The sequence below is a fragment of the Emys orbicularis genome, chromosome 5 (genome assembly GCF_028017835.1).
Source record: "Emys orbicularis isolate rEmyOrb1 chromosome 5, rEmyOrb1.hap1, whole genome shotgun sequence".
Taxonomy (NCBI): domain Eukaryota; kingdom Metazoa; phylum Chordata; order Testudines; family Emydidae; genus Emys; species Emys orbicularis.
In genome coordinates, this window is record NC_088687.1 from 102,105,783 (window position 1) to 102,119,355 (window position 13,573).

The 13,573-nt window shown below is 43.2% G+C and overlaps 1 protein-coding gene across 7 annotated transcripts in view; it reads right to left on the minus strand.

Annotated features, from left to right (window-relative positions):
• Positions 1–11,611: 11,611 nt before the first annotated feature.
• Positions 11,612–13,573, minus strand: part of KLF3 (KLF transcription factor 3) — a 30,478-nt gene continuing 28,516 nt past the window's right edge. For all 7 annotated transcript variants that reach the window (XM_065404938.1, XM_065404935.1, XM_065404933.1 and 4 more), the window contains one exon: positions 11,612–12,122. In XM_065404938.1, the coding sequence (XP_065261010.1) occupies positions 11,941–12,122 (182 nt within the window). In that variant the 3' untranslated portion in view covers positions 11,612–11,940. The remainder of the gene's footprint in view (positions 12,123–13,573) is intronic.

The following is a 13,573-nucleotide window of genomic DNA, read 5'->3' on the forward strand; positions in this document are numbered from 1 at the left end:
AAAGGCACAAAGGGAGATTTAGGCACCCAGCTCTCATTGACTTTTCAATAGAAGTTGGATGTCTAAATGCCCTTCATACCATTGAAATTCTCTCCTTAAGTCATAAGAGGCCTGATTTTTTTCAAGTGTTGAGCACCAAGCAGCTCCTACTAAGTCATAGGCAGTGGCACGCCATGACATTTTTAGTCAGCCATACAATTCTACACTTGCATGCAAAATGGTATCCTCCATGCTGTGACCTTGCTCATACAGTGTGTGCGAGGTCACACTGTGTGGCAGATACTATTTTGTTCTACAAAATGGTGTCCTCTATGTCATATGGAGTCTGGATGGAATTGCCCTGCTGTCTCAGCTGGTCATGGGGCATGCAATGCATACACAGGCAGCACACCACTGGTCGTAGATATTAAGTGGTACATGATATTTTAGTGGTGCCTCACCTTTGTGCTTTCCCCTCCATGGGGGTGAATTTCAACACCAGAGAACAGGGTAAGTGTATTTTATAAACAAAAAATAAATATTTAACAAAGATTAGGAGTACAATCTTGAAAACATTAGGAGATCTGGATGTACAAAGACTGCATGATCAGACTCTCTGGGGAACGCTAGATGTACTAGCTGATTAATTTTTTAAATGTCTGATGAAATTTTTTAATTGTAATTAATTCACTTATTTCTTAATAAGTTTGTCGTTTTCCATGTTCATCTGTATTCATATGGAGTAAGGGCGACATCCAGTGGCCAGCTGTTTAATCGTTGTTGAGTATTTCCTGTGTTTCTCTTAAAGGATAGCTTACATTAGAATAGATAAAGCACACTCTTCCTTTGAATAAAATGTCACAATAGAAAGGTAATGAATTGCTTATCCAGTTCAACACATTCAGGAACATCTCCTATGTGCAGGTTCATGTACAGCAAACAACATAACATGCTGCTTAGAGCATGGGACTCCAGATGCAAAGATTTGAGTGCTATATCTACCAGTGATTCGGGGCTTGCCTTTTGGAAAGTCAATTACCGCTTGGTGCCTCAGTTTCCCATTTTGTAAAACGCACATATCTACTCATTTTTGCTACATGCTGTGAGATCTGCCAATGCACAGCATTGTATAAGCACTAAATAATATCATGTATGCCCCTAACAGGTGGTTCCATTGGAACCATTAGGAACTGGTGCTAAACAGATGCTTTTATTCTCATTTATTTCAATTGTTGTTTGTAGGGACTTATTTTAGTGCATTTGTTTCTTCTGTATAGTTACCCAATACCATATTACTTTTGACAATTTTTGAAAATAAAGTAAGTGCTCATGATTTTGATTTGCTGGGCCTGTCTCCTCTCCCAGTTACTTCAGGGGGTTTTCTGAGTATTTTGTGTGTGTATGTGTATGAAGGGAGAACACACAGAAGCTCAGAACAGACAAAGGGGGTAGAGGGGACAGGCAGAGGCAAAAAGCAAGAAAGCTGAGCAGTAGATTGTGAGCACAGTTTGACCCTGGAAAAAACTAGAGAGGCAGCTTTTGGGTCTGGTGTTGGCTAAAGAGGGTTGGTGCTGTAAGTTAAGAATCTGCTCCTTTTTGTTCTTGGTTCCTCCTATGTTTGGAGGAGCAGGACTGTGATGCAATCTTGATTGTTTACACTGAATATAGGAAGAAAACACCAGACTCCATCAATTTCTACTTCCAAATGGAAGAGGGCTTCACAATTTGACTAACCATTCAGCTTGAAAAGGGGAACATCTGAACATCTGAATATGACTAAGAAAATCCCTGATCCTGCAATGAACTTACCTGACATCACTTTCTCACTGCTCTTTTTCTCCACTGCCTGGTAGCTCATACTGGGTCAGAAATGTGAGCAACAACCTTCCTAATTGCAGCTGGTCTGTAGCTTGAAGCTGATACTGTAATGAATTGTCTAGCAGAGTTTCTCAACCTATTTACCATTATGGGCCACATATGCAGCTCTCTATGTGTTATGTGGGCCACATCCACAAAATATATATACTACCTGTATGGCCCTGAGGATGTAACATGGGCCACATCTTGGTGCTGATTGGGCTGCAAGTGGCCTGTGGGCCGTAAGTTGAGAACCACTGGTTGTGTAGGCAGATCATGGCTCAGTTGTGTATCTTAAGCCCAATACTTATAAAGGCTAAAGGAGATTCTCCTTTAGCTCAAAAAATAGGTACCTGTGCATCTGAGTTCTCTCCCTTCTGTTACAGTGAATGGCCCTGTTGTACAGCACAGTGATGATGGCTAAGTCCTAGCTTGCCACAGATTTGTTACAATAACTTAGATTTTTACTAACTTAAACTCTCAGTGGGCCTTGCTGTCAGGGCAGGATTCAGGCCCCACTGTGTTTGTTAAAATCAGGTCTAGTTACTGGTTTGACATTCACGTATTTTGGTTTTCCCAACCAGGAGATAGTTGAAAGTATTTTGTAAAGGATTTTAATAAGTAAGTAACTTGTGTACAACGTCAATCATTAGTTGCCTCTGTTAATATTGATTCAGAACACGAAAGAGTCTGTTTCTGTTTTCAGAGTGCCGTGCATGAAAGGCTTTGTATGAGTTTCTGGTCCTTGCTCTGGCTTCTTCACACTGCTCCAGTGACGCAAAACTGCCAGAAAGCCAGTTTAACCAGCTACCTCATGATACCCCCAGTGTAGGGGCATCCCAAAGTGAGATTGGGACAACACAGCAAATCTTACACCACTCCCCTCACCCCACCCTATAGGATCAGGCTGCCCAGAACATCCTGTGTTGAATGTGCATCAGCTGGAACATAATAAGCAGGGTTAATGAGGCCACAAGGAGGAAACATTTCCTAGTCCTTTGTCTTTAAGAAAGCTGCTCTGAAGCAGCCTCTTGCTGTGGTAACTATGTATTTCTTTCTGTAAAGAACAGTAAATGGACAGATGACATGCATAACTGAGCAACATGTAGGCTACAGTAAAATCCACACCCACTTCTTAAAATTACTTGAATCTCTGGATTTAATGGTCAAATGCTTATTCCACCCTCCTTGTGGCCTTATATAACCCTTACGTGTAGCACAATTGCATTCTTCAGCAGGGCCGGTGCTACCATTAAGGCAAACTAGGCGGTTGCCTAGGGTGCCAAGATTTGGGGGTGCCAAAAAGCGGTGCCCCCAATTATTTTTTTTACAGCGTTCCTGGGCTGGGCTGCCGGCAGCGCGCTGACACGTGTGGCTCAGACTCCCTCTCCCAGCGCAGCGGCTGCTCCACTTCTCCCGCCTCCCAGGCTTGCGGCGCCAATCAGCTGTTGGCGCTGCAAGCCTAGGAGGGGAGGAGAATTAGAGCGGGGGCAGCGTGCTTGGGGAGGAGGTGGAGCAGAGGTGAGCTGGGGTGGGGAGCTGCCACACGGCTCCCCGGGGGGGGAGCTGCCATGGGGGGGGGGCGCCTCAGGGCGGGGGGGGGGGGGGCGGGGAGCTGCCGCAGGGCTGGGGGGGGGGGGGGCAAGGTGGAAGTTTTGCCTAGGGTGCGAAACTTCCTTGCACCGGCCCTGTTCTTCAGAATTAAAAGGCTTTGGTAAATAGTGTAGCACTGAAATCTGTATGACTTTGTTTCTTCAGTTTCTGTAATGCTGATGCTTTAGAGTTAGCAGAAAACTTCTGCAGGGTCTACATCAGTGGTGGGCAACCTGTGGCCCACGGGCCGCACACAGCCTGTCAGGGTAATCTGCTGGCGTGCCGCCAGCCAGTTTGTTTACATTTGCACGTCCGCCTGCAGTTCCCAGTGACTGCGGTTTGCCGTTCCCGGCCAATGGGAGCTGTGGGAAGCAGCGCGGGCCACAGGGACATGCTGGCTGCCGCTTCCCGCAGCTCCTATTGGCCGGGAACGGTGAACTGCGGCCACTGGGAACTGCAGGTGGCCGTGCAAATGTAAACAAACTGGCTGGCTGCCCGTCAGCCGCAGTTGGGCCGCAGGTTGCCCCCCACTGGTCTATATGCTTCTGTGCTGACCGCTGTGCACAGCAATTATTGACAATCCAGATCTGCAGATTATACAGTAAGTCTACATAAAGCAGTGGTTCTCAATGTATTTTGCAGCCCACAATTTGTTACCTGGGATGCAGGTTGAGAACCAGAGTGCCCCCCCCTGCCCCAACCTCCCCAAAGACCCCTATGCTCAGCGCCCCAGCCCCTGCCCAGCGACTTCTCCACAGAGTGGGTCCAGGAGCAGACCCTGCTGCGGAGCTGGGCGGCAGGGCAGCCCCAGACCCCACCGTGCAGCAAGGCAGAGCAGCTCTGGCGGCCCCGGACCCTGCTGCGTGGGGCAGGGCAGCTCGGCAACCCGACTCTGCCGTCTGGGGCAGGGCACCTCAGCAGCCCTGGACCCCCCACGTGGGGCAGGGCAGGACAGCCCCAGACCTCACTGCACAGGCAGAGCAGCTCCGGACCCCACTGCACGGGGCAGGGCAACCCTGGTGGCCCCAGACCCTGCTGCACCAGGTAGTAGGGCAGCTTGGCCCCTGGGCCCCGCCGGGATGGGCGGCAGGGCAGCCGGGACCCCAGACCCTGCCGTGCCGGTGTAGCAGCCAGGTAGCCCAGACCCCACCATATGGGCCCTTGCGCCTTTAGCACACAGCTGGGCTTCATCTGTGTGCTAATTGGGCCGCATGCGGCCTGTGGGTTGCGAACCACTGACATAAAGGGTCTTAGTGCAGAAAACGCCATGGGGAGTCAAGAGAGGGCCTAAGAAACTCAGGCCTTGTCTACACTACACAGTTTTGTTGGCAAAAGGTAGTGTTTGTTGACAAAACAGAGGTGTACACACTAGAAAACTACTTTTGGTGACAAAACTCTCCTCTTTTGCTGACAAAATAAAAAACACCTTGATGAGTCACATAGAGCTTTTTGCAGCAAAGTTAGAGCAACAAAGTGTCAGTGTAGACACTGCATTTCTTACATCACATAACTGGCCTCCAGGAGGTATCCCACATTGACCGCTCTGCTCACTGTTTTGAACTCAGCTGCCCTGCATCCAGCTATACAGGTATGTGCCCCCCCGCCCCTTTCAAAGCCCCTCAAAGTTTGGAAACTGCTCAGCATGGAGAGCTCACATAGCTCCTGCCAGCTGAGCATGCCGGTTCCAGCAGCAAACACACTCCTGCCTGGACTACAGGGGAGGGGATGGATCTTCTTGGGCTGTGGGGAGAGGAGGCTGTGAGAGACCTCTGAGGGAATCACAGAATCATTAATGTGGAATCCTGCTCTCCCACAGCAGAAGCAGGAAGGCAGGGCAGGCTACTGCTGGAGGAGGGCAAGAGACTCATGCTCTGCTATGCAGAGGCAGGGGCTGATGTGTGTGTGTGGGGTGCCCCTCCCCCTTCCTCAGGACTGGTTGCATTAGGGTGACCAGATGTCCTGATTTTATAGGGACAGTCCTGATTTTTGGGTCTTTCACTTATATAGGCTCTTATTACCCCCCACCCCGTCCCGATTTTTCACACTTGCTGTCTGGTCACCCTAGGTTTCATCCAGCTTCTGTGTGAACTTAAAAAGACGGCATGCCTGACGTACTCACTCTCCACCAACACACACACTTCCCCCTCCCCCACTTCAGTTGAAAAGCAGCTGGCAATCTAATAGGATGCCCATGGAATGATGGGATTGAGAAACCTGCATCATGTGATGCTGTACCTGCCCCATGAGGCATTGCAAGCCCTTCCCAAAGCACCCTGTGGCCAGTTGCACAGTGGGATAGCTACCCATGCTGCTCTCTGTGTCACTGCAAGAGCTGCTATTGTGACTGAGCTCTGCCAACACAAAGAACACAGTGTGGATATGCAACAGCAGTTTAATTAAAGTGGTGGCTGTGTGTCGGCATACGTTGCGTTGACAAAACTCTGTAGTATAGACCAGGCCTCAGTGAAGTAGCCTGTACTTTGCAGGCTGCCCTCAGAGGAAAAGAGGTTGGGGGTTTTCAAGGGAAACAGGTGTGGGCTTTCAAAACCATGGACCCCATTGATCTGTGGGGGAACTCTGCCTCTAGCCCCACAGAATTCAAAGCACTTGTGTTGCTCCTCAGCTCCCCCATGCTACTCCCTTGCAGAAAGACTTCTTCAGAATCTATACCATTATTGGCTGCTTTCCCCCCCTCCATGGCTGAGTAGTAGCAGTTGGAGAAAAGCTGCTGGTTTAATTAGGGTCAGCATCATTGCTTTGAGGCTAGCTAAAGAATTTGGAAGGGAGTGTATTGCAAAGTATATTAGGGGATGGGTTTACTTCCTTTCCCTCCCTAAACTCTGATATCAAACATATTCAATTTACCTTTCAATGCAATTACTAGTTGCTTTATTATACTCCTGCATATAGATCTGCTGATTGTAGGCTCCTTTGGACAGGGACTATATTTTTGTTGTGTGTTTATACGTCTAGCACAATGAGCCTGGGGCTTCTAGGTGCTACTATAATACAAATAAAATATACAGTATTGTAAGAAATCTGTTGCCACCTCTGCTGCTCCATTTGTCATTATGTTGCAAACTGTAGCCACTCAGAACTTCACAGAAATGGGTAGGGATCCTACGCTTCCAGAGCACACATTCCCATCAGTTGAGTCAACAGCAAGATTTTTGGGGAGAAAAACAAATATAGGCCAGACCATGAAATGAGAGCAGGATTAGAATGGGAAAGGAACTAAAGGAAGAAAAGCTGCTTGCTTTTGCCATTTGACATTGGGGCCACAAAAAAAAAAAAAAAACAAACAAAAAAATGGGCGGCTATAAAGACCGAATTGGCTTGAATATTATAACTATGCCATATGAGAAAGGGATATCTGCTTTATGAGCTGTGCAAAATCTTTCATCAAAACTCGGTTGTGAAACTAGAATTTGTTAATTGTTTTTACCAATTTATTTGAGCTTGGATTTCTCACAAACAGTTCAGAGCAATTATTGAGTCAGTGATTCAATGTTTGGAATTCATACGTACCAACGTCATACAGTCTTGTTTCTGTTCCGTGATTGGATGGCCTATATCTTATAATAAACAACATCTGCCTCAAACATTATTTATTCATTCATTAAACTAATCTTGACTGTGAACCTGAAATTCACTTTTTGAAAAACATTAGTATAAAAAAGTTTGGTTGCTAGGGAATAGCAAATAATAAAGAGGGGATGGAATCAAAATCCAGTGACCTGTTTGCACTAAGTTTTTTGTTTTGCTTTACCCTCTTCATTCAGATGTATCCATGAGATATGTGGTGCATGGACTGTAGTGAATCTAACCATAATCTATATGATTGATAGATCAGCATACTCTTTAATGGATATAGAAAATGCATGAAAATATGTATGGTGCTTTAGATATTCCAGCAATCTGACTTCTGAAGGGTTTTTTAGGATTCAGAAATGGGAAATTGTGCTTCTGGATTTTTTTGTTTTGCATTTCAACAAGTGCTAATTTTACATATTTCTAAAGCTTCTTTTCTGAACATCCTGGTTCATATGTAAGTATATTCTGTTGTATGGTATATAACTTCATGATCACATTTAATATTCTGATAGTTTTATTAACAAGTATAATACATATTGTATACTGTATATAGTATGAGGACTGTACAGTACAAATTTATGTTCACAGTTTGACATGACAAAATGTCATTACTGAATTCCCATTGGACTACCAAAGTAGAAACAGTGAAAGTACATTAAACATTCACATCTTTAGTAAGAAAGATTACCAAAATGTTTCAGTATTTGCAAGTTATAGTAATGCATGCTAGAAACCTTTAATTACCCACTCAGTCTTATTAGCTTATAAAATATATTACATTTTATTAAAAAATTTCTGTATAGTTTATACAAGTATTAAAGTAAATGTAATATCCCTGCTATATTTGCAGGTAATGTTTTAAGAAATGCTAAGCAGAAAGATTATTTTGACCCTCTAACATTTAAGGTACATAAATAGCAGAAAAGTGCTAATATCTGTAAAACAATGAAAATTTTTGTAACCCTCTTAATACATGTAAAATGTTTTTTGTTTTAAGAAAGGATTTGCATTCATTTACAGTTTGCTAACCTTGACAGAGACAAAACACAGACAACATATTCAGACAAGTTTGTGGCATTAGACAGATCACTACAGAACTACAGTGTATATTTAAATAAAACCACATTACCTGTCATACCTGTTTAACTCCGAAGGATTGTCTCGGAAATATGTAATCCATTATAATGTCGAATGGTACATACAGGTACAATATTAGTATAATGGTATTCCAAGTTACATACTATACAGTGCAATATTGCTAGTGCACAGGTTTTTCTTTTAAATACACAAAGCAAATCCCGCAGCAGAGTTGTGTGCGTGTCTTTAGACCCAGTCCTGCTTCCATTCAGGTCAACAAGAGGAGGAGTGAGCTCTTTAGATTGGAGCTAATGTTTGTTTAGTATTTCCTTAGTTAATTTTTTTTTTGATGCACTCCCCAAACCAAAGTTAGAGTTAATGCCCCATTTAAAATGCAGATTCACATTTTAAACTAAAAAGATAAAATTTATTTTGTAATTGCTTTTCTGACTTCCCAGAAGATATGACACCACATATATAAAGTGAAAAATCCTATTACAAGGCATTTACATGAAACTATCTTATTTGGTTACAAATAATTAAGATTCTATTTAATGTTTAAATTTAAACCTGCTGTCAGTGTCCTATATCATAAAACATATGGCCAAGGGCATTTTATAATTATATTGTATCTTAACAGTATTTCTCCCTACAACTCATTATAAATATCTTTAAACAGAGGCAAACAGGTTAACAGCTGATTTAATAGCCTACATCTCAGGGATTTAATGCTCTGCTGGAGTAACTTCATTAACTTCAGTGGAGTTATGCCAGAAGAGCATGTAGCCCCAGATTATAGTGAGCAAAAGATGCAAACACTTAACAAAACTGTTTTATGAAAGACCAAAAAAAATAAAAATAAAAAAAAAATTAGCAGCATGGGAAATTTAATGTCACAAAAAATACCAAATTTGATGCGAATACATTAGTTAAAAATAGAAATGGAATTAGAACGTCTGACACCTGCCTTTCTTTATAGGATCCTATCTGCTTGTTTCCAGGTTATAACTGAGCTGTTTTCATCCACAGCATGCCAAACATCTATCCTCCTGTGATATATTTCAAAGTTCAAATTCAGGAATTGATCCTGTGCAGCTCATTGTGTGGAGCCCCTATTAAAGTCAATGAGTTCTTCATGTATGGAATAGCTAGCTGTAAATAACTAGAGTTTAATTTTGATATCAATTTTGATTCTGTGATGTTACTGGAACTTAAAAAAAAAAATTGGTGCTAGTCTATGCTAGTTCTCTTTCCAGGAAGTTTTTTCATGTTAGTGACAGAGCCATGTATCAACAGAAGGCTGAGAAAATTTACCTGGTAATTACATTTCTATCCAGTTACACAACTATAAATCTGGCATAGCTTCAACTGATTCCAGGGAAGTTACTCCAGACTTATAGTGGTGTAGGAGAGCAGAATGTGGCTCAGATCCCTTACACAAAACTTCCAAGTGCTGGGAGATATGGTATGAAAATTCTCATTCCTCACTGTATGTTTTGACTGTGTAACACCACAGCATTGCAAAAGGGTAAGAGATTCCTTAGACCAGGGGCTCTCAACTTCTTTCTTTCTGAGTCCCCACCAACATGCTATAAAAACTCCACAGCCCACCTGTGGCACACCTGGTTTTCTGCATATAAAAGCCAGGGCCTGCGTTAGGGGGTAGCAAGCAGGGCAATTGCCTGGGACCCCCGTGAAGCTGGCTTTGGCTTCAGCCCCAGGTGGTGGGGATTAAGGTGTCGGGCTTCAGCCCCATGCAGTGGGGCTTCAGCTTTCTGACCTGGGCCCCAGCAAGTCTAATGCCCTGCTTGGGGGAATCCCTGAAACCTGCTCATGGACCCCCAGGGGGCCCCAGGCCCCTGGTTGAGAACCGCTGCCTTAGATAAATGGATGTCCAGTTCCATACGTTAGTATATGAATGTTAATTTTAGAGCAGGGAAAATACTTAATATTTTATGTCAGAAGCACCCTTTGCACTTTTCTGTACAATAAGTGAAAATATCCCCAATTACTCTGACACTTGGCATTAAAGTTCAGACAGCTGTAAGGTATAAATTTATTCTTTACCCTCCCAAATGTCTATACATTGGCTTATATTTATACTACTAGAGACGCTCCCCTTCCTGCCAGTTTTGCTGACAGATGGGAGCAGCTGTGGATGTCAGGTAGATGTAACCACACTGCCAAGAGAGTAAACTGGCACAGCAACTCTTGGATATGCAGGATTTTCCAGGTGTCCAGTGTTTAAGGTTATGAACACTTCCTGCGTCACAGGGTCTCAAATTCCTTTCCATAGAGGGCAGCATGCAGATATTTTCCTTTCCAGTGGGTTTTTCCATGAGGTGAAAATTTGACTATGACATTTTCATATTGCATGAACTATACCTGATTGCATAATGAACTGAACAAAAAACGTTGTGGGACATAACAGTCTAGACAAATACATCTTGTTTCCTTGTGGTGTCACAAAAGCAGCCAACTAATAAATGCAGGAACCTCTCTTTTAATGCAGTTAACACCTCCAAAGTTCTGGAACAGATTTAGCACCAAACTTGAGGTTGTTTTACTTGGGTATTTATTTTATTTTGTTAACTGAAACTGGGAGTTGAACCTTTCTGACTCAATTTGTTAATACAACAAGCACATCCATGGGATCTCTTGGTCCACCTAGCATCAAGAAACCAACAGAGCCACAAATCAAATCACAGAGCCATTAAATGGCTTATCAAACCTACTCTCTTCATTTGAGACATTTACACAACTCAATTTCTCACAGGAAGTGCTTCCTATTGGATGCCATTTAGCCTTTTGCCATCAAAAAAATCTTGTGAACTAAAATTTAAATACTGTAGTGTATCAAATTGGCACTCGCTTCCACCAATGGTACAGTTTTGAGCATTTTGATATGACAACTGCTGCTTTTGAGGTATGATGAAGTTTTTAAAGAACAGGAAACACAGGGGAGTGATTATCGAGGGATACATCTTTACCCCTGAAATGAGGTATGATAGGTCTCTGTGAAAATCATTTCATGTCATGTCATAGGAGTACCATGTGTTCCACCTATACGGCTGCACACAAAACAGAGATAGTGTCACACAGGAATCACACACTTAAGGAATCTACCGAGGCATCATGCAATAAACACAAGCTCATGTACTACAGTATAATACAAAAGATAGGTGATGTTGGTTTAGAGGCACAATCATGTGTATACACCAATTTCTGCTGATGCTTCTTCAAATATTATTATTCATTTAGTCCAAATCAGCTATCACTTAATCTTTCATGATGTAAAGAGAGTACTTTGCTTAGTTAGTTATTACAGTGTCATTCACTGTCTTGGCAGAGGGGATTTCTACAGTGAGAAGGTGTCTTTCTAAAAGTGTTGCTTTAAACATGCTGCTGTAACCAGCAATGTTGGAAAGTCCATTCATTGCACTGTTGAGCATAAAAGGAGAGTGTATCCTTTGCAGGGCTCGTAAATAAAGTCTCTGGCAAGGACTGGATATTCAATAACATTTACTAGTTGATCAATTTATGCTGGCTGATTATATGGCAAAACCAACAAAGTTGCTAGTTTACAAATTCCCTTATTCACAAAGGAATACATTACACATACTGTCTGCAGGAAGGGTTTGCTTAGCATCCCTAGAAAAAAAAATGTTCACATTCTTTAGGTCTGACCCGTGGCAAGGACATAGCAGGGTTAGATAACATCTATTACTGACCATATGGAAGCTTTTAATTGTGTAAGCGCAGAGATTCAGACCAGCTGAATCCAAATTAAAATGCACATGTAAAAAAGAAAGTGATGGGCAGCTGAGGGACAAGAGACATTCAGACTAGCATATGGCGTTTCCTGTGGAGAGCAAGATGGTCCGAGCGTGAGAAACTACGGTCACAGTCCGGGCACTGGAAGGGTTTGATTCCGGTATGTTTACGGAAATGTCGTGTTAGTTCATCAGAACGAGCAAACTTCCACGTGCATCCCTCCCAGGTGCACTTGTATGGCTTTTCACCTGGGAAAGGGAACAGAGAACGAGGGATTTAAAGTGGGAAAAAAGGATGTGGCTTCTCCAGGGTGTTTCTGAATGTTAACACACAAATATGTGAACTGCTTTATACCATATGATTCATCCTCTCTCTCCCATTCAGACTCCAACTAATTCTTTTCCACTCATCCAAACTGACCTACCTAGCTAGCATAGTTTGTGAAGTTCTTGGTTTGCTTATGAATTTTTAAATGTGCATGAAGTGACTAGGTCAAGAAGGTTTTTGTGTTACATTTTGTTTGTATTACTCTGTCAACCCATCCCTCCCTTTCTTACCCCTGCCATTGGTTTGTTACACGTGCACTTGTTGTGTCTGGTCTTAATCTTCAGTCTCTGATCCTGCAAAGACTTAGACTTCAATAAAGTTAAGCACAAGCTTATGATACTATTCATGTGCTTAAAGCAAACCTTGAGTTTAAGCATTTGCAGGATTGAGTCCTTATGTTGTAGGGTCTTTGGGGTGATGATTGTCTCTTACTACACGTTTGTACAGCATCTAACACCACAGGGTCCCAATCTGGTCGCAGTCTCTACAAGTTACTGTAATGTAAATAATGATGTTGTCATAAAAGGTATAGTTAAAGGTGGATCTGCTTAACTAATTTCCTTTCTATGTGCCTCATTCTCATTTACACTAAGCTCCATTATGTTGCTGGGGTGTAAATGGCCATAGTGTAAATGGGAATCAGGCCCTGTATCTTCTCTGAACGTGTCTTATTGTCACAAACTTCCAGTGTATGTCCAAACATGTCCGGGCATACCTGGAACACGGTGATTAAGAATAGGTATGGGGACATCTTTATTTGAAAGGAGCTCTTAGAAAAGAGCATTCAGAAGGAATCTGACCAGTGTTTAAGAGTGGCTGGATGCACTGCCCAAATCTTAAGATGCTTTACATTTGGCACCCAGTTGAGGCCTGTGTAAATGAGTGCTACTCCTATGGAAGTCTCAAAGCCAAATGTAGCAGTGATGTAGGTTGTGAGGTAGTGCAACTTGCATTGACTTGGCATTTGGTGCGTATGCAAATGAGTACCTTACATGCCATGTGGGCAGAAGTGGGTATAGTGGAAAAAAAGCAACTAACACAAGCATATAAGAGATACTAGGAGGAGCCTGCTTTGACTTACAACTTCCTGTTAGCTGCTTTTCCTGCTCCATCCCCCTTCTACTCCATGGCCTGTAAGGGCATATCTATGCTTGGAGTGAGGGGTGTTATTCCCAGCTCAAGGAGACATATACACTAGTTCTGACTGACCTAGAGTGCTAAAAATAGATTGTTGCCAGAGCAGCACAGCGGGCAGGATGGGATGCCTAGAGTATGTACCCATCTGAGACCACGGGCATGGGTGGCTAGCCCATCCCACTGCTCATGTGGTTGTGGCTGCACTCTGTTTGCAGTGTGCTAGTTCAATCAGAGC